The sequence below is a fragment of the Anas acuta genome, chromosome 12, assembly GCF_963932015.1.
Source record: "Anas acuta chromosome 12, bAnaAcu1.1, whole genome shotgun sequence".
Taxonomy (NCBI): Eukaryota; Metazoa; Chordata; class Aves; order Anseriformes; family Anatidae; genus Anas; species Anas acuta.
The window spans coordinates 18658694-18684132 of NC_088990.1; the positions used below are offsets into that span (position 1 = coordinate 18658694).

The 25439-nt window shown below is 38.0% G+C and overlaps 1 protein-coding gene across 1 annotated transcript in view; it reads left to right on the forward strand.

The window, feature by feature from the left end:
- PRTG (protogenin) overlaps nucleotides 1-25358 on the forward strand; it is an 84774-nt gene extending 59416 nt beyond the window's left edge. The window contains exons 12-20 of the mRNA XM_068695359.1: nucleotides 7800-7895; nucleotides 8315-8501; nucleotides 9974-10101; nucleotides 10864-11034; nucleotides 14553-14735; nucleotides 15905-16025; nucleotides 16946-17111; nucleotides 18009-18113; nucleotides 19155-25358. Of these exons, the coding sequence (XP_068551460.1) occupies nucleotides 7800-7895; nucleotides 8315-8501; nucleotides 9974-10101; nucleotides 10864-11034; nucleotides 14553-14735; nucleotides 15905-16025; nucleotides 16946-17111; nucleotides 18009-18113; nucleotides 19155-19544 (1547 nt within the window). The 3' untranslated portion in view covers nucleotides 19545-25358. The remainder of the gene's footprint in view (nucleotides 1-7799; nucleotides 7896-8314; nucleotides 8502-9973; nucleotides 10102-10863; nucleotides 11035-14552; nucleotides 14736-15904; nucleotides 16026-16945; nucleotides 17112-18008; nucleotides 18114-19154) is intronic.
- The last annotated feature ends 81 nt before the right edge of the window (nucleotides 25359-25439 follow it).

The window sequence follows — 25439 nt, forward strand, 5'->3', positions numbered from 1 at the left end:
CTGTTTGGCTTGATGTGCCTTTCTCTGGCCCTTTTGTCTAGTATATTTGAAATGTATTTGCTTATTTTCTTAATAAGTTTCTGCTGTATTTACATTACTTTGCTTCAAAAGTACATTTTTAAGGATAGTATTTCTCAGTGCTCTTCCTTTCCCACCCTTCCCCCTTAATAATTCCCCTGGACCTCTGTTGCTTGGAGCAGACTTCGGCTAGCCCCAGATTCGATGTCAAAGGCCATGACCCGATGTCAGAGCAGCCCATGCTGCTGGCCTCTTCTTTGAATAATTATCTGGAGTTTATTGTGTTGAAGGGATGGGCTTGGGGGCAGCGCAGTCACCCTGGAAAGCCAGACCAATGAGCTATCCAGCCGGACCACTACCCAACAATGGACCTGTGGGTTACACAAAAAATCCAGTGGCACAAAAGATTAAATTAAAAATGGACATTTGGCCGCAGAAGTTTTGTCTTTAGGACAACCGTTTTGTCAGCCTTCTTGGTACAGTACTGTTTTGATCATTTAAATTGAAAGGAAAAAGGTAGTATTTACAATTTGTACGCATGCTGGACTAAAAGAGAAATACTTTGTTTATCCCCTTCCCACCTGTCAGAACCACCAGGTTAAATGCGGCTGAAAAAGTTGTTTCTATCCACTGTGCTCAACTTAGGACATGAAGACGCTCAACTCTTTTTTCCTAGAAATTCTGTGCAGTCCTAATTCTTTTAGAAACCAGAACAAAGCCCCAAATACTTTTATTTCTGTCAATATTTTGCTTTTAAAGTGCTGAGAGTGGGGATGTTCAAAACGAGTATGAAAGTATGCTCAGTATCCAGACTTAACGAGTCAACAGTAAAGGGTAGTAAAATGTCCATTTTCTTTGGGCTTCCTTATCTTTTCCTCTCCCCAGAAAGGACTTAAAAAGTTTGAAATCCAGGTTGAGGATTGCTGTCTCTTCTTATCAGGACAAATGAAAGGCTGCTAGAGGTGGACTCACTGTTCTGGAGGGTTGAAAAGGGGGTGGAGGTGGGGGGGGTTCTTTCATGGTCTGACCTCGGATTCTTTCTTAATTTTATCTAGCCCTGACCTGTTGGCTCTGCTCTGCCTCCTTTCAAGGCCTTCAGAGCTTCACAAACATGCAGCAGCTGAAGGAAACAATGACGGGGCTTTTAGGGGTTGCAATATTACACTCTCTTGTAACCTTGACTAAGTAGCCTGTAAACAGATGCTTTCTATGAAGCATTATCAGAAAGCCAAAATTTTGGCTGTTTGTACACACCAGACATGTTTTGGGTAACTGTTCATTCAGCTGAAGCTTATATGGAATCCAAATTTGTAGTTCTAAATCAAGGGTGTTACAGAGCTGTATTTGCTGATACAATATGGTGATGGAACCTGCTGTTACTTGTTTTATGGCTATCTTTAATGCCGTAGATTTACTTGGAATACAAGAATTGTGCGAAGACAAAGGATCAAAATCTCAGTGGGATAAACATTGTTTGGTCTTCTGCAGAAAACTGATTTGAAGATAGTGTTAAAATGTAATCAGGACATATGCATTTCTGTTTTTTGTTTTTGTTTTGTTTTTTGTTTTTTGTTTTTTTTTGAGGAGGGAATTATATATTAAGTTTTTTTGATTGGTGTCCTTCAAGCTGAGAGAGTTTTAATTATGTAACAGAACGTCTCAAGAATGGATTTTTTTTGTTCCATCTTGAATATGGAAGTGACTTTGTTCTTAGTAACTTTTAGTAAAAGTTCAGTCTGTGCAATCTTGATAATTTAAGAATGAGATAGTTGCATTAAAAAGTACTTCACCAGCTGCTAAGCGATTAGAAGCACTTTTTTTTTTCTTTTAGATGTTTAATTGCTAATACAGGCATTTCATCTTTGATGCCTCTAGTTTTTCCAGCTGCGTTCATTGGAGGTGCATGAGGACACCATCTGGCAGTAATGAGGTATAACTCTACCAGATGGAACCAAAACACATTGGTGGGAGAGAGATGTTCCTTCCTCTCTGCATGTCACCTTTGTCATTAGGGAAATGTCTTCCAAACAGAGAACCTTTTTTTCCCTTTCCTCCAAATAATGATAGCTGCAATAGCAGTCAACCCAGAAAACCTAGATTTTCAGTGGATATATTTCAGAGGCCATTAAGGGTCATCAGGAGCATCATTTATTTTGTTGTGGAACAATCCCAGCTTGTTTTATGTTTGTGTGTGTGTGTATTTGTCTAAGCTCTTCATTTCTTCTAAAATACTAAGTTTGAGACACTGACTTAATGGAATTCCATGGAATTAATACACCCACACACACTAAAACTTTGCCTGCCACTGTCTATTTACTAGACCATTTATATTTTTCCAAGCTTTGGAAACTGGTCTCTGTGCATTTAAAACCTGCCTAACTAAGAAATATACGTGTATATAACTGGAACTTTTTACAATTTTAAGTTTTGGAGATAAGCTGAGAAAAAATGCATATGAGGACTTCTGAATGCTGCTTCTCCGCACAATAAAAGAAATGGGAGAATTACACAGAAGCAAAGCTGATGGCAATAGTAACTGAGCTGATGCAATAAAATATAGCAGTTCCAAAGAACAGCCATTCTCTACATCTGTTGCTGTTGAGCAATAGAACTGGTAAGAAATTAATTGTCAGTTCTTCATGATGTTTTTGCATTTTTTGTCAGTATCTTGCATCCAGATAAATAAGCGGATCTGATTCTCCCTCCATCCTGAGAAATGAAATGATTTGTCATAAAATCAGGATTGGAACATCTGAGTTCAATATAGCTTTTCTTGCTGAATCTGTTTTTACAGCACTAGCCTCAGTAACTGCTTTGAGCTTTCTATCTGCCAAGAAGCTAAACATAATCTCTAAAATTACACCTTAATGATGCAGTAAGACAATGAAATAGAGAAGTGTTCTCATTTGAACTCTTACCAAGCTTCAGCCACTGAAATGTTAAATGTGTTTTCCAAGTTATAATCTATGTTTTAAATGATAGTTCAATGTATTTTTAGCTCATACTTACAGTATTTAGCTTTGCCATAGTCCTACCGTGAAGTTTCTAAACCTATTGACTTGTAAAAGAAGGAGAAGGCTCCCCCAAGTGTCTTTCTGCTGAAAGACATATCAGGGTTGAACCTGCAGGGCTCACTGCAGATTTTTATGGGAGAGTGAATTACAGCATATGGGATGCCAGAGGAGTATCATTAGGGATCTGTGACCTACCTGCAAAAACTGTCATAAGAAAATGAGGCTGATCCTACTTTTTTTTTTTTTTTTTTTTTTTTTAAAAGCAAAACAGCGATGTTTGGAACAGTATTTCTGATCATTTTAAATTATTTATATTAATCATTATAAAGCATACTTAGCTTCTTCCAAAGTGTATTTTATAGGAATATCATTACTAGAGGTGATATTTATGACCCTGGTTGAACCTACTATTCATGTGTTTTAAATATTGCCAGGCTTTGGTTATATAAAATGGTTGTAAGAGGCAGATCCACTGTGCTGTGTGAAGCTGTGCCAGCTTATCACATCCAGTCTCTAATGTCTTCTAAAAGACAGTCTATATATTCCAGAGGCACTCCTGTAATAAAATCTATGTATTAGCTCTGTCACATCTGTATTGACATCAGTGCTGGCCTCTTGCTTTGTATGAACAGTGTAGTTTTGTGTCCTTTCCACCAGCTGATTTAAGTAATGACAATAAAAATGCCCATAAAAAGACTGTGGGTGCTGTGATGCTTAATTTTATAACAGTCTAACGTAGCCAGCAGCATTAAAACAAAACGGAACAAACAAGTGAGCAAAAAAAAACAAACAAACAACACATTCAACAGGAACAAAATAACTTTAACAAAATGAATCTGGTTGGTATATACATGTAGGCTAGAAAATTGCTCCTGTTCACCCCTTGTCTGGGAACAAACCTTCAACCACTACACAAATGCTAACAACTGGAATCGCAGGAGAATTAAATGAAATGATTACCAGGCTATTCATAAAGATTTTGAAAATGCAGAGGTGAAATCTTGATGTGAGGTGCTGTTTGTTTGTTTATTTGACTTAAATTGATTTTTTTTGTTTAGTGTTTGAGTGAATCATGGTGCCCATTTTGTTTCTGAATAGCAGCGATTGTCTGTGGAAAGATGTGTGTTGCTTCTGGGTCTTTTATGGGTGTGAATGATGGCCTCAATGCTCACTCCCCTGATTTCTGAGCCTCTCAGCCTCCTGTTGCTGTATAATGTGCATGGATGGTGTACACTAAATTTGAGACTGGCAGCCCCTAGGTGGCCATGCCATCCACAATCTTTTATCAGTGATATATGTGCAAACTATTCAGGACACCTATGCAGGCTAAAGATGAGAAAGCTCCTGAAGTTCGTTTTCTAAGGATATGTCTGGCTTTGAATGTTTGATCCAGTTGATGAATTGCTAGATAAAAGTGTTTATGCCACATTTGTGTTGGGATTGCCATTGTGGAGTAAATCATACGTAAGCCTGTGGACAAAACCAATAGTTGTTAATAATGCACAGAAGAGAGGTTTCTATAGACAAAAAATATTTTCCAATATTTTCCAAGCAAGTTTTGTATAATTTTTTATTTTTTTTTAGCTGCTTAATACACTGTCCTCTTAAAATTCTTTTGTATTCTCCATTTTGGATTTCTGTAGTATTTAGACTTTTCCAGGCCAGTACATAATGCAGCCCTGCTCAGATACTGTTTCAGTTACAGATACCACCAGCAGATTCTGTTTCAGCCATAGAAGCTGTACGGTATGACAGCTCAAAAACTGTGACACTCCCTTTGGATTAAACCAGTCTTGCTGCCAACTGAACAGTGATGTCCTGTGTATGAAGTGGAAATAACCTTGGTTTTTAGATGGTAGAGGCTAGTTGAAACGTTTTATTTTTAAACAGGTTCTTCTATATGAAGATAATTTTTTGAAACTTCTTGCAAGAATTTTTGAAACTTCTTACAAGAGTAAGATGAATGGTATTCAATGTTGCGCAGAATTAAGTAAAATACATTGGATCAAAAAAGTGCTTTCCTTAGACATGAATTATTATTATTTTTTTCCTGTGGGAGTTAGATTTGCCTCATCCAGATCACATTCTTTTTCTCCCCAATCAAGCATTAATGAGGAATTCAAGTTTAAAAAAAAAAAAAAGCAATGAGGATAAACAGACCTCACAGGCTCCTCATTCAGCTCAGCAGGGCACTAGACCTTAGCTATTCTTTATTTCACAGTGAAGATGATCAGTTCTGGGTGACCACTTTCAAAGGGCATGGGGTTTTTGAAGGTGCTCAGCAGGATGATAAATTGTCGTGTTTGTCATCATGTGTCTTGTGGAAATGCAGCAGGGGCCTCTTCTGCAGGAACTTGTAAAGAAAAAGATGCAGACTGTGACACTGGGCTGGCTGGGTGCCACCTGTTTGTGTGGAATCAGGTCAAAGGTCTGCTAAATAGTACTTGAATTCAAGTTTACTTTAAGAATGGCTGAGAAAATCAAGTATAACAATCTCCAAAACATACTCCTAAAGAGATCTTGAAGATGTTTTGATGGCCTCAGTTTTTAATCTTGCCTTTGTTTTCAAAGATTGCAGTTCTGTACTAAATACACGTATTCCTACCACAGGTTAAGTAGGAAGTCCGGGGAGGTGGATCCTTTTGCTTTTCTGAGACACGCATTGTAATTCACGTTAGAAAGTCACCATAACTTGATTTGGATGTGTGAAAGTCGCTTGGTACTTCTGAAGTGTAGTAGTTATCTTTTTGGTTGGGCTCAGTGTTTTGAAATGCCCCTTCCCTTCAGATGAGTTGTTTTTCTTTGCTTTTTGTTTGTTTGTTTGTTTGTTTGACTTCTAAGAGATTGCAATGATTTATATATATAATATTGTGCTATCCTTCTGCATTTTCCGTGTTAAAGTTCCGTATCTCCACTTACATTGTGCTTAACGTTATTCTTGGTGTTTGTGTCTATCTCTTTTTGTCTGATTGTGATTTTGCTGACTAGTAACAACTGACTTCATCTGTTGTTAAAGTGATGTTGTAAAGTGAAAAAATGTTTAAAAACTCATTTTCCAACATTTTACAATTTATATTGTTTTCTCATGACACTGAGGTCTGTCTGGAAAACAGGAATGGCCTTTTCTTGCCTATTCTAACATTAATGCTAAATATGTCAAAGAAATAACTGAAATCCAATTTTAAGAGCTCATTTTGCTCTACACCTAGATGTAGATTTTTTTAAATTATCTTAAAAATAAACCTAGATGTAAACTGTATCTAGTGGTATTGCATTAAGGCTGATGTTAGTAACTAAATGACAAAATTTCAAAATAAGCATGAAAACATTTTTACAAAATGCATTTTTATGAAGCAACTCTGCCTTATCTATGGAAGAGCGAAATCCAGCTTTGTTGAGTTTGTATTGCTTATGCAGGGACTGCAGAGGGCGCTAAGGATCTGATATAAGCCAAAGTCCAGTTTGTGGGTAGGAAATGTCAGGGAAATGACAAATCTGTTTATTTCGGGAGAAAGGCCATGTCAAATCTTGGCTAAAATGAGAAAGAGGAGAGCTTGTTTTGAAAAGAGATAACATGGTATTTAGTGCAAGGAAAAAATCAAGTATAACAGCCATATGACATCGGCCTAGACCTTCTTAAAACATTAATAGAAAGTAGTAGATTCATTAGCTGTCACAGTGGAAGAAGAAAATTATGTCTACATCAGTGCTGCTATGTAGTTTAGCTGTACCCATAAGAGCTCATATATGCTACCACTTTGCAAATCATGCATTGTATGGGTGGGATTTGTTACAAATATCAAGAGAGCAGGCTGCAGAGAAGCTAGCTTTAGCAGTGCAGCCAGCCTGGTGGTTTGTACTCCATGCCATCATCATTTCTGAAATGCTTAAGGACCCTTTTTTTTTTTTTTTTTACTTATTTCCCAGTAGTAAAATTTTTTCACTTGGGCCAAGGCCAGTGTATCACTAACAAAACTGAGGGAAGCAGCAAACTGCAATATGAGAACCCACAGGCATGGCCAGAGAAGCAGCAAACTGTAATATGAGGACCCAAAGACATGGCCAGAGAAAGGGAAGCAGGGAGACCCTTCAAGCTAGGAGCAGTGACCCTCTAAGAATGCCAGAATCAGCTTTCAGGAAAACATATGGAAGCGGTAGTTTTAAGTCAAAGGTGTTATTAACAATGACTGTTGTTTCACAGTATTATATATCCTCTAGGAAGCTTGAACCAAAACATTTCCCATTTCTTTGCTGGATCCTGTCTTTCTGCATTTGCCTTACTTGCCCTGCTTCATTCCAGCCTGTTTATCCAGAAAAAAATGTTGATTTCTATGGATCTCATGCTGTTTTTTCAACAGATCTCTGTTACAGACTGAAAGCACTTTTACTTATGCTGAATGAAACTATTAAAAAAATCTAGCTCTATAGCTGTGAATGTGTGAGTTTGTTTCAAATAGAAATGTGATATTTATCCCACTCCCCTCCCACTGATATCTGTTCCAAAAAAAATTATTTCAGGCTACTGGAAGCAAAACTGGGAAATGTAACTGATTCCAGTGCAGCCTAGGCAAAGATTCACAGAAGTTCGTAGGACTGGAGGAGAAAAGGCAGTCTTCCAAACATCTAACCCTTTTATTGGTCTGCTGACAATAGCAGACAAGTTTTGAATTGAATTTGCAGAACACTCAAGTTATCTCGCTGCCTGTAGAAGTCTGAAAATCCTTATTTTTTGTCTTGATTCTAATTATTCCTTTTCTCTTTGTGCAGATCCTAGAAGAAAGTACCACGTAAGGCTGCTGGCATATAACAATATGGAAGAAGGTTATCAGGCAGACCAAACAGTCAGCACTCCAGGATGTGTCTGTAAGTGTTGTAGATGTATTAAGAGTTTAGTTTCAGGATTCCAGCAGCTCTTTTTAATCTATAAATAAACACTTAATTCAATGTAAAATAGAGAACCAGAAAGGTTGTATGTGTGACAAATACTGTTCTAGTCAGAGACAGTCTCTTGTTTTAATAAGTTGCAGCTGAGGAAACAAGATAGCTACCAAACACATTTTCCTTCCCTGTTGGATTTTCTGTGTCATCTAACCAGTGACGTGTCATATATCTTATCAGTTCAATGTCTTGAACCAGATTCTTGGGTCTGAATGCCAGGTAATACGGAGTGGGAGCAGATTTGAACCTAAACCTATGGGTTCAGACCTGTCTCTTAACCTTACCAGTATCTGTGTATGCTTCATTAAATAACTTATGCTGCTGGTTTTTGTTTTTTTTTAAAGCTGTCCGTGATCGCATGGTGCCACCACCCCCGCCCCCTCACCATCTCTATGCCAAAGCTAACACTTCATCTTCTATCTACCTTCACTGGGGAAAGCCTGCCTTCACATCTGCACAGGTCATTAATTACACAATCCGTTGCAACCCAGTGGGACTGCAGAATGCATCTCTGGTTCTCTATCTTCAAACGTAAGTGCAGTGCTCTCGCATCTTCATTTCCCATTTCTAAATCCAGTTTCCAATTTTTCTGTTCTCTTTTAATTCCCTTTAAGAGGGATAAAAGTTGTTGCAGTCAAAAAGCTGTGTGTTTTATCCAGTGGCTGCTAGTTGGCTCCTTTTTCTTTGGTTGTATAAGATGTGTTTGTAGAACACCTGAGTTCTCTTCCTGACGTCCTGGTGTTTGATCTCTGGACAAGCTCTTGAATTTTTAACAGGTTTATTAGCTAAGCTGAATTTAATGTTAAACTCATTCTTTGGTTCTTCAACCAAGCAAAAACTATAAACTATTTTGTAGTTAGCTTCTCTGGTCAAAAATGGGACTTGGTACAGTGTCTGATTTTAACATTGGAGGCAAAAACTCTTGAGTTTTGAGGGGTTGAGTGTGTCCTTGTGGGAATGCCATGTTCCTAAGTATGTGGCATCCTGCCAGGAGAAAGCTAAGTAGACCTATAGCTTGCTATTCAAAGAAGCAACATGTGAGCCACAGAACAGTAGGACAGGGAAGAAATCCTGCCTGAGCTCAACGTTCAACTCTGTGCCCTGGTCGTATGAAAGCAGAAGACTTTGCTCTATTGTGACTGTGTACAGTGGGGGCCATGGTGCTGTTGAGGGAATCCATATGTGTGTAGCTCTCTCAATATTTGGGCTTACTCAGGTCTTCTACAGAGAAGAACTGCTGCGTTAAAAGGTAACTTCCATCCTGACATTGATCGTTTTCTCTTCAAAGAACACATCACCTGCTGTAGGAGTCAACAAGTAGACCCAGGACAATCACCATGTACAATCCCTGGCGTATAATATGGAGCATAGCAGTGAATACTGCTTTTTGTGATAAGATGAAAGTATTGCACATATTGGTGACTGACTGCACTATGGAAAATGAAAACACTAAATGAGACTTAAGTAGGGAAGATTTGTATTCCACAGAGATCCCCTAAACGTGGGGGTGAGAGAGGCCATAAATGGAAGGAGGAGTTTCATGCATAGCCTATATATTGTGAACTGAGAACAGAACCAAGAATAACTGATAGAGCCAACAGCATGTGCCTTTTCAGTAGTGGCTGTAGTTTGTGTTACTCCAGTTTAAAGCATAGTGTCATAAGGATGAACATGGGAAGAGCTGAGTTTGGGATACCCGCTGGCAGTCTGGGCCATGATGTTCTTGGACTTGCTTATGCATCAGCTGTCCAACTAAGCTCTGTAAAAACCTGAGCTCAAATCAACTGATAGCAAACATAGTGTGCTCCAGGGAGCTCCAGGGTTAGTAGAATTACCATTTTAGGTAGACAGTGCAGATGGCTCACGTGTCTGGACTTGAACTGGTTTGTTCTGTGTTGAACTGACAGCAGCAATCTACTCACCATGGCTAAGAGATATCATTTGAGTTCTGGATTTTCAAGTCAACATCTGCTGTTATGTTTTCTTTTTCTTCATCTGTACAGGTCAGAGACTCACATGTTAGTTCAAGGTCTTGAACCAAAAACCATGTATGAATTTGCAGTTCGTTTGCACGTGGACCAGCTCTCTAGTCCCTGGAGTCCAGTTGTCTATCATACTACCCTTCCAGAAGGTAAGGGCACTAGGCGAAGACTACAATGTTCTGAAAAAAAACTTGTAAGCCAAATAACCTAAGAAATTGCTTATTAATTTGGAGCTGTCTGCAGGAGAAAGACTTTCCTCTAATGTACAAATAATGCTCTTCTCAGTGGAAGACAGAAAAACGCTCTAAAGAAAATGCGTTTTTTGGAACTGTGAAATTTTTTTTCAAAATCTACGTAAAACCATCAACCATTTTTAAATAAAATGTGATACTAGCAACCACTGAAATAACTTGAATAAAAAAAAATGTTTATAGGAGAGGCACAGTTAATTCACAGGTATTATGAAAATGTGTTTTAAAATCCAACAGTTTTAGAAACTGTAAGACAATTACGTATATACCTTCCTTTCTACTACCCTAGCTGCTGGTTTGTTTCTCTCTCAGCTTGGTCAGTGAAAAATCAAAAGCTTCAGTTTCACATTCTTAGCATAGCAATATTTGATGTTTGGGATGTACCTCTTCACAGGGAATCTTTATTTATTTATTTATTTATTTATTTATTAAAATTTTGGCTTTGAAGGAAAAAATACAGAACTTGCTTTTACAACATCTGAGCTATTAACCAGATCAGAGTTAACACAAGAGTTTCTGTTGAAGAGCAGTGAATATGATTTGTTTATGTTACCTGGGATGTAGCAATAGCCATTGGTTCTAGACAGCAGTTTGGTTTTGAGCAGTTTAATTACATGCAAATTAGGTTAGCCTAATAGTATTGTGTTACTGTTCTTACAGCACCATCTGGCCCTCCAGTAGGAGTGAAGGTGACTTTGATAGAGGATGATACTGCTTTGGTTTCCTGGAAGCCACCTGATGGTCCTGAAACAGTTGTTACACGATATACTATCCTCTATGCATCCAGGAAGTCTTGGATCGCTGGGGAATGGCAAGTGTTGCACAGAGAAGGTAAACTAAAATCATAAATGTATGAACTGGACAAACAGTGATGCTACTTGTAAGATGCTTCATTATTTTCAGCTCCCTTGAACTACAGCAAGAAAGAAATTCATATAAATGTTCACATGAAAGTCACAATTAGTTTAGAATTACTCCCATCTGATGAAAACATATTAAGAACCAATTAATACCTCAGAAGGTGAGGGGAGAGGGGTTGTCTATGTTGCTTTGGAGCTCAGAGTGTGCATATGAACCAAAATGTTTCATAAATGCAATTACATCCATCATAGTTCTGGATAACAATGATTGTGATGGTTTTATTTTGTGAATGTGCGCTTTCAAATCTGAAGTCTCCAAGATGCCTTGCTCTTCAGAAATAAGTTTACAAACGTGGCTGTGTGTTTCTATGTTTCTTTTGATCACTGCCAGTCCAGTTAGCTCAGTTTGACTTGAAGAACTTTACCCTACTCCCAGTAAATAGCTGTGCAAATTGATTGACTCTGGCTGTCTTTGACGGCTGAATCCCAGCTAGCTAATCTAGCAGTATGTCAGGTATGGTAATGTGAACTGCAGTCATATCTTTGGGGTTACACGTAGACATAGTCTACGTTTTCATAGGTGCTTTCCAGAATCATACTATGATTTGAAGAGCTGCATTACGAATAGATTTATATTATAGCCAGGAAAACAAAGCGAAATACATTTGTTCTTATGTTGGTATTCAAAATAGAGGCAGTTCAGAATAGATAATGTTCCAATAATGTATTGTACTAAAGCAAGAACCTCAGTGTTACAGAGTAAAGTCGTGCTGAGCAGCTTAATTAAGAAGATTGCCTAGGAAGACTTATATTTCATCGTTCTGTTGTTGTTTTGTGGCTGAAAGCTTATTTGCCAGCAGAGAGTGATGCCTTAAATCTTCTCTATAGGAAAATACACAATACATAATGGCTTTAGAAGTGCACTCAAAGAGGACGATTCTTTTTTTCCAATTTCAGTGAGACAGAACTGTCTCAGTTAAAAATTGGTGGTTGTCCCTTGTGCTGCTCCTGCAAAGAAGATAAAGGACTGATAGCCACTTGGAAAGGTGGCAGTCCCACTTTGTCTTTGCTGAAGCAGAATAGTATTTTTTTTAAGGCTGACCTCTGACAGAAATTGTCAGCAGAAGAACACACAGCAGAAGAACAGCAGTGAAATGACTCTTAATCTTAAGCAAAATTTATGAAAAATATCTGGTCTTTGAAATATCCAAGAGCTGTAACTATAGGGGATTGAGTCCTTTCCCCCTCCCAAAAAAAAAAGTTTCAAAGAAACAGTAATATAGAGTTGTTACAAACTGTTCAAGGAAACAGAAAAGTTTTCATATTAAAGGACCAATCCAATATTAATTTACTAAAATGCAGCAGATTTAATTTTAAATTCACAGAGAGCTTTTATTTGAAGAATAAATGTAATTTTAGTGATAATATACTGCATATGTTATGTGCAGCAAAGCAGTTGAGTTGCTGTTCCAGGTATATCCTTCAGCTCAGCCATGACTGTGCAACTGAACAGCATCTCAGAATTTTTTTTTACCATAGCTAGTTGAAATTAGGGGATGGCAGTAACAATAAACACAGGCACGTATTCCTGTACTGGAAGTGTTGGATGGGATGAGCAAATGGGAAGCTATAAATCTGTGTTACTGTGTCCATCAACGTTAGTCACGAATTTCATAGTTGGATAGATATATTTGGGTTTGAGGTGTGGCAGGGAATTCAGGGCAATCTGTAATACTCCTACTTAAAGTACGGATGAGAAAATCTGAAAGAAAATGAGTATGTAGAAGAAAGATTGGGTAAATACTGGGCCAGTCCCTTGCCAGTCCTTTCATAGGTAATTTCAGGCAGGAGCAAGGTTTGACTTTTTTTTTTTTTTAAATGCATTTATTCTGACAAGATCAGCTAACCCTGTACAATAAAGAGGATTCTTTTGTTTTGACACTAAGCTTCTACTGAAGATTTATGAAATAAACCTATAAAAGTCCTAACATTGTTTTTAGTTTATGCATGAAAACATCTGCCAACCCACCAAGTTAAAAAACAAAAACCCAACGCTTTAATTTGCCTGAGTTTGTGTTAGCCGTGGCAGATTTAGGATGTAACTGCAGTCTGTTGCTGGTTTGTGGTGTGAGCTAGCTTCCAGCCACCTCCCCCCTCTTCTCTAGCTCCCTTCAAGTGGATCAGAAGCTGCAGCCCTTCCACACTTGCGGTGCAGTAAATCAGTACAAAGTGCTTACTGGCTTTAGCTTTGCAACAGATTTGCAAGGGGCTGGTGGGAAAGAGCCTCTAATATCGAAACCTGACCTTCCGCCCTTGCTGGTGCTAAATATTACAGCTCCTTTGGTTACAGATACCTCACATTTTACTTCAAATGCTTTCAGCTAATGGGTGTTTTTTATGGAAGAGCTGAAATAGCTTTTGAAGTAGCTTCTCTTTTGCCAGATGTATAATCTTTTCTGTCAACAAAACAACCTTATATTTTATACGCTCCCATGATGCTATAAATTCTGACTTCTGAAACTGATTTGAAAGGCTGAAATTTAGACTTCCGCCTGAGAAAGTGAATGGAATTTGTGACAGAGAGCAGGGGATAGATTTGGTCCTGTAACTGCCATTATTTTGGGAAAGGAAAGCAATGTATTTCTATGGTAGGAAGAAACGGGCATTTTAGAAAGCAATTCAAATTTTAAGCAGCAGTCTGCAGTTCCCGGACAGGCAAAACTGTCATTGATTTGATAGGAGTTTTGCCTGTCTAAGGATGATGCAAGTGAATCCTATTTATGTTCTTAATGTATTTCTCCTGCCTTCAGGGATTTTAGGAAAAGAATCCTTAACATGTGAGAGATGCTTTATGTAATATTTTTGTAGCACAGCTTAGATGAACAGTAATCAAGGAAGCCTCCACATCTCTAAATAAGGTTTAATTTTATTTTAAAAGCATGGTATAACGTACATTTCAAATCTGTCCTGTTCGTTTTACCAAATAGACCTGAAATGCGATAAGCCAAACCTGAATGATGTTGTTATGACATTTTTTAATTCACATTCATGATACGGTGCCATTCCCACAGAGCGTCTAGGAGGCACACAAATACTAGAGATGTCTCATGTTCTGCTTTCTGCGGCTGAAAGTCTGGGTAACAATTGGAGCATTGCTCACAGATAGAATCACAACGTTAACACGGTCAGGCACCGAAATGAAGCTAGTGCTAGACTGAGGATTAGTGTGCTCTGTATTATAGCCAATACTTGACTCTTGTTTTTGAACTGTATTGGCACTTCACACTGTGCTGTGTTCAAGCAGTATGGAGAGAAAGACAGGAGTGTTCTACACCCTGTATATGCAGGCTGGAACATGTAAAAGTGATCACAGTCCTTGGACCAGACTGGGAGGTGGCACTGGAAAGAAAGCACACGTCCCAGTGTCTAAATCTCAGTCTGTTTCCAGAGACTTTGTCTAACTGCAACTGTATATTCATCTTTTCCTAGGAGCAATGACTATGGCTTTGCTGGAAAACCTCGTGGCAGGGAATGTCTACTTGGTGAAAATAGCAGCCTCCAATGAAGTGGGAGAAGGACCCTTCTCAAATGTGGTGGAACTTGCTGTACTGCCAAAGGAGACATCAGAGTCTAATCAGAGGCCTAAACGCTTGGATTCAGGAGATTCCACAAGTCAGTAGCAGTATTTTGATTAGTGCTGTCACAAGTACCAGAAAAAAAAGATCCTTGTTTGTTTTAACTGGTAACTGCTTTCTGGATAAACCATTCTGTTTCACATGAGGCAGTCCTAACAGTATCGCCTTTTTTTTTTTTTTTAGTGCAACCATTTTGGAATTTCTGTCTCAGTGCAACTCAGAACTAGTTTAATTCTTTTGCTCAGAAGTTGGAAGTTTGCTTTTCAACTGGGAATACATGACTATTGTGAATTGTACTATCTTGGCAGCCCCTCTGCTAAGACATTTCCTATTAGTCCTTTATTTGGCTTAAGATACCAGTAGCACTGGGTCAGTTAGAACCAGACAGCCCAGCAGAGATGAGATGGCATCTCAAATAAATCTGTTGAAATTTGATGGCTCCTAGAATTCCAGCAACCCAAATCAACCTGTTAGTCAGTGATATATGACCGTATGTTTTCACCAAAGAATTCAGCCCCACCTGCAGCTCTTTAGGGAAAAATACGCTTTACCTTGGGGAAACCAAGGTGACTTCAGTGTTTTTTCCATGTAAGAATGGAAGAACAAATTGTCTGTCACAGAAAGGGATTTATCTTGGTGACTTCTCACAGATTTTAAAGTCGTTTGGGGAGACCAGAGATAGTAATTATTTAGGTGTATGAACCTTTTAACCTTTCCCTGCTGCTGCGCGCTGAATTGTGATTCATGCAGGGATTTATCTTGTTCAGGTTTTCTCTGCTCCTGGACTCCAGCTGTATTTCAGGCCAAATAACTGAAGTTGTGCCCTCAGGATTAGGTTAACAGGCATTTGATGTAATGAAGAAAAACTCGCCTAGGAGACAGCAGCTGGAATTCTCCAAGCCTTTTCCCTTTGTTATTTAGTAGCACCCTGTAAGGAGTGGGTTGGAGCAGGCTCCTCTGCTCTATGTTGTGTGTCACTGAAAAGGCTGTAGTATGGGGCTGTCCCTTTTCCCCCTCCCATGCTATGGCTGCATATGGTCCTCCATTTGTGCTAGAAATTTTATCTTCAAAAGTGTCAAAATGTATGACAGAGAAGGTCCGGAAATCTCATTAAAAGGAAGCATTTGTCTGTGTGATTGTGACTGTAACCCTATTCAGGTAATTATTCTTATTTTCTGAGCCATTAATTGTTCTTTTTTGCTATAGCTTATTCTGACTATTACCATCTGGACCAGAAATCAATGACTGGCATTGTTGTTGGGGTTTGCATAGCCTTGACCTGCATCCTTATCTGCATCCTGATCTTAATTTATCGCAGTAAAGCCAGGTATGTTTTCGTTCACCAAGAGTGAGATCTTTCCCAACACTGTTTCTGTATGAGCACAAGTCACCTGGGACATGTATTCTTCTCTGATAGTGCTAAGTTCTTTGAAGTGCTTTGTCTCTTCACCTGTTTCAGCCAGAAATGGAAGCAAAGTTCCTAGTTTTGTTGGCTCTTCCTACTCTACCTGAACCCCTTCTACAATGAAAAGAGGAAAGAACCTACAGAGGGGGTCAGCAGTGCTTTGACAACTAAGCATGAGGCATGTTTCCAAACAAAAAAGCCTTTTGAGTCAGATAAACATGCTGCTTTACATCATCTCTTCCTCCTGCTTAGCCCTGCAGTCTGCCCCGCCCTGGTTTACAAAGCTTTAAACCTTTGATGTTGCTGGACAAGAGGAACTCTGACATGAAGCAGTTCTGTGATACAATTTCTTTGCACTAGTGCAAGCCACAGTCTGTCTTCTTGTCATCAGCTGCTATGAGACCCAGCCTGGCCCTAGTGACTCTGCCCATAACTTTGGGATCTGAACAAATATAAGTTACTAAAAATAAATACATTTTTAAAGCTGTCTGGAAGTATATTTTAGTAACAGGCTTTTTTAGCACACATGCAGGAGAAAATATGGATTGGGAGACAGTTTCTGTGTAGCATAGTAGAAAGGTCCTAATATCATTAGCGGTTACTTCCTTCAAGTAATATTAGTAATCATGAGGAATTCTTGTAGCCTACTGTGCATGATTAACCGGAAGCGGATGTTATTTTTATGACAAGCAATAATACATGTTTCATGAGAATTATATAATAAAATATAGATGCTAAGAATATACTAATATTACTTGATTAATAATAGCCTTGAAGTTTATACTTGATTCAATGTATTTTCTTCCTGTGGGTCAATTTTATTTCTGCTTAACATTGTGTAGAAAAACATCTGCCCCTAAACCTGTGCAGCAAAGTACTGACCAGCTGTCACATACCAGCATCTCATTAGCCAGCGCTAATGAGGCAGAGAAGAGTATTGAAGGAATCGCAGAGAATGCAGAATCCTTGTTGCCAATGATAGTGGGAAACAGCTTCATCGATGCTAAGGTACTGTGAGCTTTACTCACTCCCAAAACAGAAATCTTTCTTTAGAATTCATTGTTACAACATCTGAATCCCTATCAAAATTAAAATATGTACAATGCAAATTCACAGCAGTTTTGTTTAATGGACAAACACAAGTGTGGCAATCCAGGAACAAATTTTCAAGACTCATTTTTAAAGTTCAGCTAGAGATTTAATTTAATACACACTACTCTGTAGATTGCCAATTTTGGCAATTCTATTCTAAGAGCAGGAGATAGCCAAGCTCCTTGTCAAGCACCTAGTTTAGTCAGTGCAATGCACAGTCTAGTCAAGTATGGCACTAGAGCAAGTAATAAAGAAAATATCTTTCTTTATCTTAACTGGTAAGACAATGTTACATTTTAAAAACTCATATTTAGTCAAATTATAAATCAATCTAGATGGCAGGATGTGTCAGTAGATGCGTAGAACCTTTTAGTATGACAAAAACACATTGGACATATTTTCACAGATAGACATCCTGATTTAAGGCATGTTCTGTACATACTGCAAACTTGCATTGAACTATTCCTTCAGGACATATGGAAGAGCTGGAAAAATATGGAAATGGACCTCAATACAGGCACTATGTCACATTCCAAAGGGTGGAACGGGAGCAGTGATTGGAACTGTTTGATCTGTGTTTGTGGTATTGCACCTGTTAGGTCTGGCCTGTGGGCTTGCCAGATTTCATGGAAATGGTCTTGACTAGTCTCAAGCAGTAGATGAATACCTGACCATAAAAAACTAACTGAGCGCTAAACCTCATTTGTCTTTCTTTTCAGTATGGAGCTAATGGTTGGAATAGAAAAAAATATTTTCAAATATCTTGGAAATGTAGTATGTAAAAATCTCTCTCTCTCTCTCTTTCTATTGTAGGGGGGGTCTGATCTAATTATTAACAGCTATGGGCCTGTCACAAAAGCCAACTGCAAGAAGAGGTGGCTGTTCTTCCAGGATACTAAGAAGGTGAAGGCTGAGGAGGTAATTGGTCTAGTGGGCAGAGGTGCACAATCTCTGCTGTAATACCATGTTTGCAAAGGAAGATATTTAGTTTTCTATGTATGGGAAAATGTAATTAGTAGCTTAAGTTTTAATGGAATAATATCAGTTTTGTTAGGGTTGATAGTATTCTACATTGTAGCATAGTCATATGGAATTTTAATTTTCTGTCCCAAGTTGTCAAATATTTTAACTCTTTACAATTAACTGATAACTTTCTTGCCTGTGCCCTTTATCTGTGAGCAAACAGATTTCTGTATACTGTCTGTGCATACCGTCTACAGTACATTTGCAGAGACGTTGTGTACATATAAACACAAAATAAATATAAACATCTAAGAATCCCTTGCTACCCTGATAGCTAACACCTTATGTTTGCTGAAGAGAAACCAAAAGAGGGAAGTGAAATGATTTATCCAGAGTATTGAAGAAATTTAGAATCTGAGCTAAGACTGTCATGCTTTTGAAATTATTGCTCTGCCTGTAATTTCTATTTGGATTCAATCCAAAACTGAAACGTTAAACCGAATCCTGAACCCTGTAGTACAAATTCACATCTATGGGGCGTCTGACGGGTGTTTATTGAACACTAACTTATATTGTGCTCTTGGTATGTTTAAGGAATAGGAAAGCTTGAGCAGCTGTTTATTTTTGATGTCTCTATGGGAAAAATACTTGCTACCACCCAAGGAGTAATGCTTAAAGAATATGCATGAAGAGACGGGAGACAGCTCTATCAAGTATATTGTTAAAATACCATTACGGTCTCTTTAGTGAAATCATTATTGATTAGCCATGCTTGGCAAGGGGGGATTGCTTCATCTAGTATGGAAAGAAAAGAATGCACAAGGCTTGAGATTGATTCTTCTTAACCTGCTGTAGGAAAGCCCAGGCTGTTACTCTAAGCCAATGCTGTTGTAAGCACTGTGGCGGAATAGGAGATTGGAAATGCAGTAAAAAATTCAAACTATAGCTCAGCTTTTCAGAGGCTGAACAACCTTTTCCTCTCTGCTTTTTATATAGCCTCAGAGAAGATTTGTCCAGGCAGTGTGTCTGTATCAGCCAAGTACCACTGTGCTGATCAGTGAGGATGACTCCCCCAGCTCTCCTGGCCAGCAGTCTAATTTCCAGGTGCCGTTCAGTATTGCTGCCGACACAGAGCATTCGGCCAACAGCGAAGGAAGTCACGAGACTGGTGACTCTGGAAGATTTTCTCATGAGTCCAATGATGAGATACACCTCTCCTCCGTGGCAAGTGCCACCCCTCCTGCTACCAGTCATTTTGTAAGCAGTGACTTGGGTACGAACATGATGAGCCCTGCCATCAGCAACTGCAAAGAATCTCCTCTGCCGTTCACTACTGACCAGACTGCTACCTCACCTCTTCAGATACACTCTGCAGTGCAAAACTGACATCCTTAGGACCACACCAGACATTCTTGCAGTGTATGTCTGTTCGAAGGACAATGAACAGGAAGCCAAAGTTTTATTGTGGAAAGCCTGACAAACCCAGCAGGTGATCCCAAGTTTCTGTTGAATGTTTTATATTTGTTTATTTTAACTCACTCATTTTGAATGTTCAGTGGTCAACAAATGTGAAAGGACAGTGAAGATTTCTGACTAAAGTTAAGAATATGTCACTGGAGCAAAGGGAAGGCTTTAGGCCCTTTTGCTGACTATCTACCTCAGTTTGCCGAGAGGTGAACTCTGAATGACAACTGCTTTACCTCGTTTGTGTTCTAGTTGGTCTCAGCTATGGAACTGACGATACTTCCTAGTAGTGTTGTTTTATTTTGGGTTTCTTTTTTTTTCAGTTGTGTGTAGAATGAGTGTGTGTGTGTGTGCGTGTGCGCTCAGTGATCAGGGAGTTGTATAGGTAGATGAACAAGATTGTTTAGCTGAAGCTCTGTCTTTGAAAAGAAGGAAATCTCAGAGTATAAAGTGTAATGATTTAATGTGGTTGACCTAAAGGATGTTGAAAACTGAGAAAACTGGAGTTGGTGCTTCCACATGAAACAGCCACATGAAATCTTCTATACCTCTTCATTTCTCATAGCCCCAGTAAGCCTAGGACAGTGCCTTTCCCCTAGAAACTTGTGTCAGCAACTGCTGGCCGGATGAATGCTATATCCTTAGGGCTCTGGGGCATGTTGGGTTCCCTACAGAGACAAATACTGCCCATTTATTGACAGTTGGTGCTAAAAAGCATGGCAAGATGAGGAAGTATTCAGCATTAACAAACAGTTTGATTCTGCCTGAGAGACGTGGAATAGATAATAATGCTGAATATTCTGGTGTTGCAGTACTTCTTAGCAATGGTGCCTTGCATTATGTATAATGAAATTACTGATTTGCCTTATGCCTTTTTAGTATTCATAAAATTGCTTTGGAGTACAGAAGGATGCCTTAAACGCTTCTTGGATGTTATAAAGGAAACTGTATCATGAGTTAATTTTTTACCCAGCTTTGAGTGCTGATGAGCACTGCTAGCTTCACGGTATGTCTCAGAGCTGTTGTTGGGATGCAGCCCTGCTCCTTGCCTTTGCCTAGTATGCTGTTAGCCAGGAATTTTAGCTCAGGGAGTGACTTTACCCACAAGCCAATCTAAAACTCTCATTAGGCTACCATGAGAAACAGAAAGCCAGAGCTTTAGTTGAAGAGTCTGTTGAAGGAGGAGAGTACTGCTACTGCCTTGAACCGATACAATTCCTGTTTTATACTACCTCCTTTAAGAGTTATTCTAGTGTGTTTTTTTGTTTGTTTGTTTGTTTTTCCTGTACTCAGGGAACAGTTTGTTACTTTTGAGCTGCCTCACAAAAATGTGGAGCAAACTGACAGGGTATCATGTTTTATTTCTTAATGGGGTAGGGGGTGTGAGGGAGAGAGAGAGGAGAGGTTGGATTCATCCAATGTTCTAAACTTGCCTATATATCCAGTCCTCTGCTCTGTTTTCCCCATTTTACTTAAATAAAAAAAAAAAAAATGGCATTTTTTTACTTTAAAAAATGTTTAAAACCTAATGTGAGAAAGCAACCATGGAAACTCCTGGCTCTATTTAAGTCTGTTGGAACTCCCTCTGAATTTAAGGTAGGCCAGGCTGGCTTTTGTATTGTTCTGTAAGTATCAAAAGGTGGTCAGAAGTCATCGACAAGCCCTACCCTTCTGTCTGTTCCATTTTGATGAATCGGCCTGTAGCTATGGTAGTTCTTTAGCTTGTAACCGTTTGCTAGTTCAGAACCAGGCAGTACGTGTTCACTTTTTCATCACAGTGTTGATTTAAAGGCTTTTAAAATTATCTTGTACCAAAGACTAATCTGTAGAAGAGAAGGAAGCCGCATATTTTCCAAAAATAATTGAACTAGTTAAAAGGTACAGGTTTGAACAGCTGAATACATTTTATTGTATAAGTAGTCACTAACAAAACCAATAGGGCTTCTGTTGATTGTAGTAGTTGATTGCATAGATGAGTTGTATGCTTCTACAATTTTAACTACCTTGTTACAAGAGCCTTTAAAGAAAGTTATAATGATACCAGCAGATATCTCCAAAGACTTCCAAGTGTAACTTTTTTTTTCTTCAGCATGTAGCTGGTTCAACAGTACAGTATTAAAAATATTTTTGAACATTTTTTTCTACTTGCTGAAGAAAAAGAAAACATTTTCACCAAAGATTTATTTTTGATCTCATCAGGCAGAATGTTTAGTGTACAGCAGAGTACTGTTTCTAATTAGGTAAAGCGTGAATTAACTGAACCTAGATTAAGAATGTGTAACTGTAGCATGAAGTTTCACACTTCATCTTTCAGAGTAGCCTCTTTTCTTAGTTTCATTCAGAAAGAGCTGATATGCAGATGGTAACTATTTGCTTCTCCAAAGACTTGTTTGCTGTGAGTACTGATAATCTGATGTCATTTTATGACCTTCTTTACAAGTAAATACTTTAAATCCTAAACTTTTTCATCCAAAGACCCACTCTGTAGTCTAACCCATGGCGAATTTGAGAGAAAAAGGCTTAATACACAATTTGTCAGTCTAGTATAGGAGTTTAACTTCAGTAGCCAAAGAGATCAAAATATTCAATTTACTAGAGAACAGTGTATCCAGAATTCTATTAATCATTTAATGCTTTTTAAATTAAGGTACTTCTTATCAGCAAATAAAGAAAACCAAAGATATTTAAGGTTACCTCAGCATATAGGCAAGCTTAGTTAGACGTTAATTATTCTGTCTTTTCCTTTATTTTTATGTTAACCAAATATAATATGTTTCTCCAGAACCCAGTCTACATTCATATGTTTCCCTTTATTGTGTCACATAGTTAATTCTAGTTCTATTTACACATTTACTGCAGAACAAACAATGCAATCTCCTCAGAAATACGTGTTTTATTATTAATATATAACCATATTTTTGTGAGGGAATATTTGTTTGATGATTAAAAACTCCACCAATGTAGGCAGAGGAATCTCTGGAAAAATCTGTAGAAATCGATGCCTTCTTTACTGAACTGAATAGCAGAATTCTTTGTGATTTTAACAGTGCAAAATCAGGCTCAACATTTAAATGCTTCATATCCTTGAAGCCAAAGCTTCAAATTATAGATGTGGTATTAAAGACATCAACTTTCTTAAAAGTTCATACTCCTTACAATATAAGGAAATCATTTTCTCATAAATGAACTTTATTCATTTCATTTGCCTAGAAAGAGCTGGAAAACAGAACAGGTTACAGGTTTTCCAGTATTTATTCTTGATCTTGTCTGTAAAACTGGGTCCTGGAGAAAACACTATCAATTTTTTAATTATGAATTAAGTATGTTCTGGAAGATGAACGTAAATGTGGAATTTAGTGTTACACTATGTGAATTGATTTTGTTTAAGTGTATTAAAAAGTGAAGAGCCATGGCTGGTGTAATGAATGTATATGCAACCTTTGTACTTTAAAAGCAAAACAAAAATGTTGTAGGTTGATGTGACTTGAAGAGCATCACAGATTTGCAGACAAAATCTTGACACTGGTTTACCAGGCTAACTGTTTCCAAGCAAGGACTGTGATTGCCCTCCTGCTGGAAAAGCAGTTCCTGCCCTGTGGGCCCTGAATCCAAACTCAAGTGCTCAATCTGCCCACAGTTATGCTTGTGTACTTTCTTCATGTTTTACAAAGAACTCCTGGAAGATGAGAATACTTTCTATCTCAGAAAATTGGGAATGTGTATGCTGTGCAGAACTGTGCCTGTCAGTAGATGTCTTTTATAGCTCTGCTTTTTAAAGAGAGACTTGAAAAATCCATATATCAATATTTTCCTATATTAGCTGTGCATTTTTGGTGTAACTTATTGGATTTTAACAGAAAGGAGTTTTAAGACATTTCTCTACCTGTTTTTAATTATATTTAATACTTCATTCCCTCTTTGGTTTTATTACCTTGCTTTAGTCTATGAGCTGAATCTTGTTTGCTTTATCCACACCAGGGTCCTTATCCTGTTTCTTTTTAAGTCAATGGGAGAATTAATTTTAATTTCAGTTTTCATGGTCTTGACAGACAAAATGAGCTGCTGCATCTTGTTGTATTTATTTTTTTTTAGATCTTCACAGTATTATTACTTCTAAAGGACAGGATTCTTAGTTGGTTAAAACTCCCATTGGCAATTTATTTTTTTTAGTAGGACAAAAAGTTGCCATATACCAGAGGTTCACTGTAACTCTCCATGCATGTAGCCTGTAGTGAATACTGAGTATTTTAAGTCAATTTAACTCTTTTTCACTGTGATCTAAGTCATCTTGAATGACTTAATGTTTGCTGCAACCTGCGCATACCAGTTACCATACCATGAGTAGTTACCATAGACCACTGGGTCTTAGTAACATGTTACTCTGACATGTAAGCTGTAAGACCAGGAGTTCTCACCCATTTTATCTGTTATAGAAGGAAGTACAGGCAGGGAAAAGTCTATCCCCTAACATGGGGAATGATGTTCAGTTCTGTAGGGCACTCCATGTCTAGCCCAAAATTGCATTCACACCTAGTGAAAAGACAGCTGCACAGGTGTAACTGGCGATATTCCAGAGAAATCAATTTACTGGAATCATTCTGTTTAAATTGGAAGCAGAATTACACCTAATAATTGTTAAAGAGGTACTTCTTAGTTTGAACAATTGTTACATGCTTCTTAGTTGCTGGAAATGCAGCTTTGCTAATATCAAGTAATTTCTAAAGCAGATGAATTCATCTGCAGGAATATTGAGCACCTTTCTAAGAAGTTAATAATAAATTATTTTTGTAACTGCATCTTTTGGAACCTGTGTTTACAAAAAAAAATAAAAAATAAAACCACACACACACAAAAAAAAAAAAAACAACACAAATATTTTCTTCAAAATGAGTCTAAAACCAAGTCGTTTGCTGTTACTAGAAGCCAATCTGAAAAGAACACACATTCAATTTGGCTCAAAGTTTCTCTCAATTCTGCTGATAAAAATGCAGAGTAAGTTTGCTTCCTTGGAATTTCTCTAGATTTACACTGAGGCTGGTCCTAAGTGACTCAAAGGGGATAAAAACACATGGTTAAAGTTCTGCCATGTTGGTCCCTCTGGAGTGCCATTGCAAGCTGAGCTCCTTGCAGAGGTTTTCAGCTGTCCACGGTTACATATACCTACATTGCATCTGCCTGCTGCATTTTCAGTGAAGACTGACTGTATATGAAAAACTTAAACAAAATGTTGCTTTTTGATTGTTTGGCTTTTTTGTTGTTATTATTTTGCTTTTTTTCCAAGTTGTGAATGAATTGACAGTGTAGGAGCCAGGTATGTATCTCATTGTGGTGTTCTGGATCCTTTCACTCCGTGTGCCATTTTCTTCTAAGGGTGGCAATGGCTAACTGGCTAATGGAGGACGGAGCTGAATTGTATTAATTTTATACTTGTCTCAGGGGATCAGCTCTGTGAACTCCATTGCATGAGGGAAGCTAATGTTTGCCCTGATTTGAATGTAACTTTTTAATGTCTTTTTAAAAATATTTTGTTAAATAATGTGGATTTGTTTTTCTTTTTCTAGCATCCTAGTAAATGTTACCTAGTGTGTTGGTTCTTTTTTCCTCTCCAGGGTTGTTTATATACTACCCCAAGGTCATGCCAAAAATTAATAGAAGTTTAAATGCCAAATGTTTATGAAACTGCTGTCTAAATACTGATTGATTGCACAGTTTAAATAAAAAATTTCCTTAGTAAAATGCTGCTTGAAAAATATTTTGTTTTCATTGTCTCTGACTAGTGGCTCAAAACAAGGATGATATAAATACAGTTTTATTTGA